The 1,727-nt window shown below is 60.6% G+C and overlaps 1 protein-coding gene across 1 annotated transcript in view; it reads right to left on the bottom strand.

The window, feature by feature from the left end:
* LOC104526890 (unconventional myosin-Vb) overlaps positions 1-1,727 on the bottom strand; it is a gene marked incomplete at its 5' end in the record, with an annotated part of 14,314 nt that overhangs the window by 3,218 nt on the left and 9,369 nt on the right. The window contains 5 exon segments of the mRNA XM_029085576.1: positions 3-122; positions 734-831; positions 914-1,141; positions 1,327-1,440; positions 1,684-1,727. The exon segment at positions 1,684-1,727 is cut by the window's right edge and continues 10 nt beyond it. Of these exon segments, the coding sequence (XP_028941409.1) occupies positions 3-122; positions 734-831; positions 914-1,141; positions 1,327-1,440; positions 1,684-1,727 (604 nt within the window).

Raw genomic sequence — 1,727 nt, 5'->3', positions numbered from 1 at the left:
GCTCCTGGATCAGGGCTGCCTGCTGCTGACTCAGCTGCTTGAGTGAGCAGATGTCGAGGTGCAGCCCTTCTACCTCCTCCTCGTGCTGCTGCTTCTCCTCCCGCAGCTGACTCGCCAGCAGCCTGTGCACATGCACCCAGGGAAACTGAGGCACCAACCTTCCTCAGCTGCCATTACCCCATCCCTTGAGGAGGCTGCTGAGAAGGTATTTCTCCTCTGAAGCCTCAGAGCTAGGAACTCTCCCCCTGCCCAGGCACCCTGGGTGCTGCCAGAGCATCTCCCCTCCGGCTGTGCTGAGCTTCAAGCACACGTGGCACAGCCCAGGAACAGGCTGCATCACCTCTGCCCTTCTCAGAGGCTTCTCGTTGAGCCCAGGGCATCCACTCTGCTCACACAGCAGGTGTGCCTGGAGCAAGGTGGGATGATCCAGTTCCCCAGGAAAACACAGCTGGATGCTCTGGAGAGAAGGGGAGGAGAGCCAGGGCTACCCCACACCCAGCTGCCCTTGCTCTCCCAGCCCAGCCAGGGCCACAGTGCCCACAGCATGAGAGGAGGTGGCTGCTTCATAGAGGATTTGCAGCTGCACCCCAAGCCGTGGCTGGATAAAAACCCAAGGAGAGCTCAAGCCGTGGCTGGATAAAACACCAAGGAGAGCTCCAACAGCATCGATCCATCAGCCTATTGCAGAGAAACCAGGCTCAGCTGGGTACCATCTCCCTGGGACCACACTCACCTATTGGCAACCTGCACCGCATCGTATGCGTGCTTCAAGTCATCGTCCACTGCCACCTTCTCTGGGCTCCTGCTCAGCCCCAGCATCTCAGCTATGTTCTGCATGGAGAGGAGAGCAGGGTGAGGCCAGCCCCATGAGCCTGGATCTGGCCCCGCTCACGGCAGCAGGGCAGGGGCTCACCCTGCGCTTCAGAAAGTCCAACGGTTTCCTCTCCTCTGGCTCTGGGGAGGCCTTGGACCTCCGCAGCTCCTCCCGGGTCCGGGCCAGCTCCTCGTTGACGGCATTGAGCTGCCCCAGGAGGAGGAGATACGCCTTCTCGAAGGAATCCTGGCCCACGCTATTGTTCAGTGGCACCCCACTGCTGGGCTGTGTCCCCTCTGGCACCAGCTGCCAGCGCTCCTCCAGCCCCTGGGCACAGGGACAGGGTTTGACCCAGCAGCCAGTGCTGGGCACCAGCACATCTGCAGACACCCCACCCCAATGGCACCAGCTCCCAACCAGGAGCCCCAGTGCAGAGCTGTCCCCATAGCTAAGGGAAGGGACAGTCCGTTTATCACCCTCACCCCAGTGTCCCCACCAGTGTCACCACTAGCCTCAGCCTGCTGGTTGGAGCCATCTTGTGAGGGAGCTGTGGACATGGAGGACAGATAGCTGCTCTCCGAGCCCAGGAAGCTCTCTGATGAAGGAGACCGTCTCAAGGTGCTTTGCTGTGTGGGGAGAAAAGAACAAGGTTGTTCACCCGCACACCAAGCACATAATGGCACGTCAGCTAGAGCAGAGCAGCTAGAGCATCATGGGGACACCTTGGTTTTGGGAGCCAATCCAAGCACATGAGCTGGGGAACCCATATCTCCTGCAGCAGTGTCCTGGACCAGCCAGTGCCACCCATTCCTCCCAGGAGCTGAGGGAGGGGTTGTCCTGAGCCTCCCTGTGTCCTTGCAGCCTCTCACCCTGTGGAAGGCCACCTCATCCCGGAGGTTCTCGTAGCCCTGCT

Source organism: Antrostomus carolinensis, unplaced genomic scaffold (assembly GCF_000700745.2).
Source record: "Antrostomus carolinensis isolate BGI_N321 unplaced genomic scaffold, ASM70074v2 scaffold30056, whole genome shotgun sequence".
NCBI classification, from domain to species: domain Eukaryota; kingdom Metazoa; phylum Chordata; class Aves; order Caprimulgiformes; family Caprimulgidae; genus Antrostomus; species Antrostomus carolinensis.
Note: the sequence above shows the minus strand (reverse complement) of the source record. Positions and strands in the feature narration are given on the sequence as shown.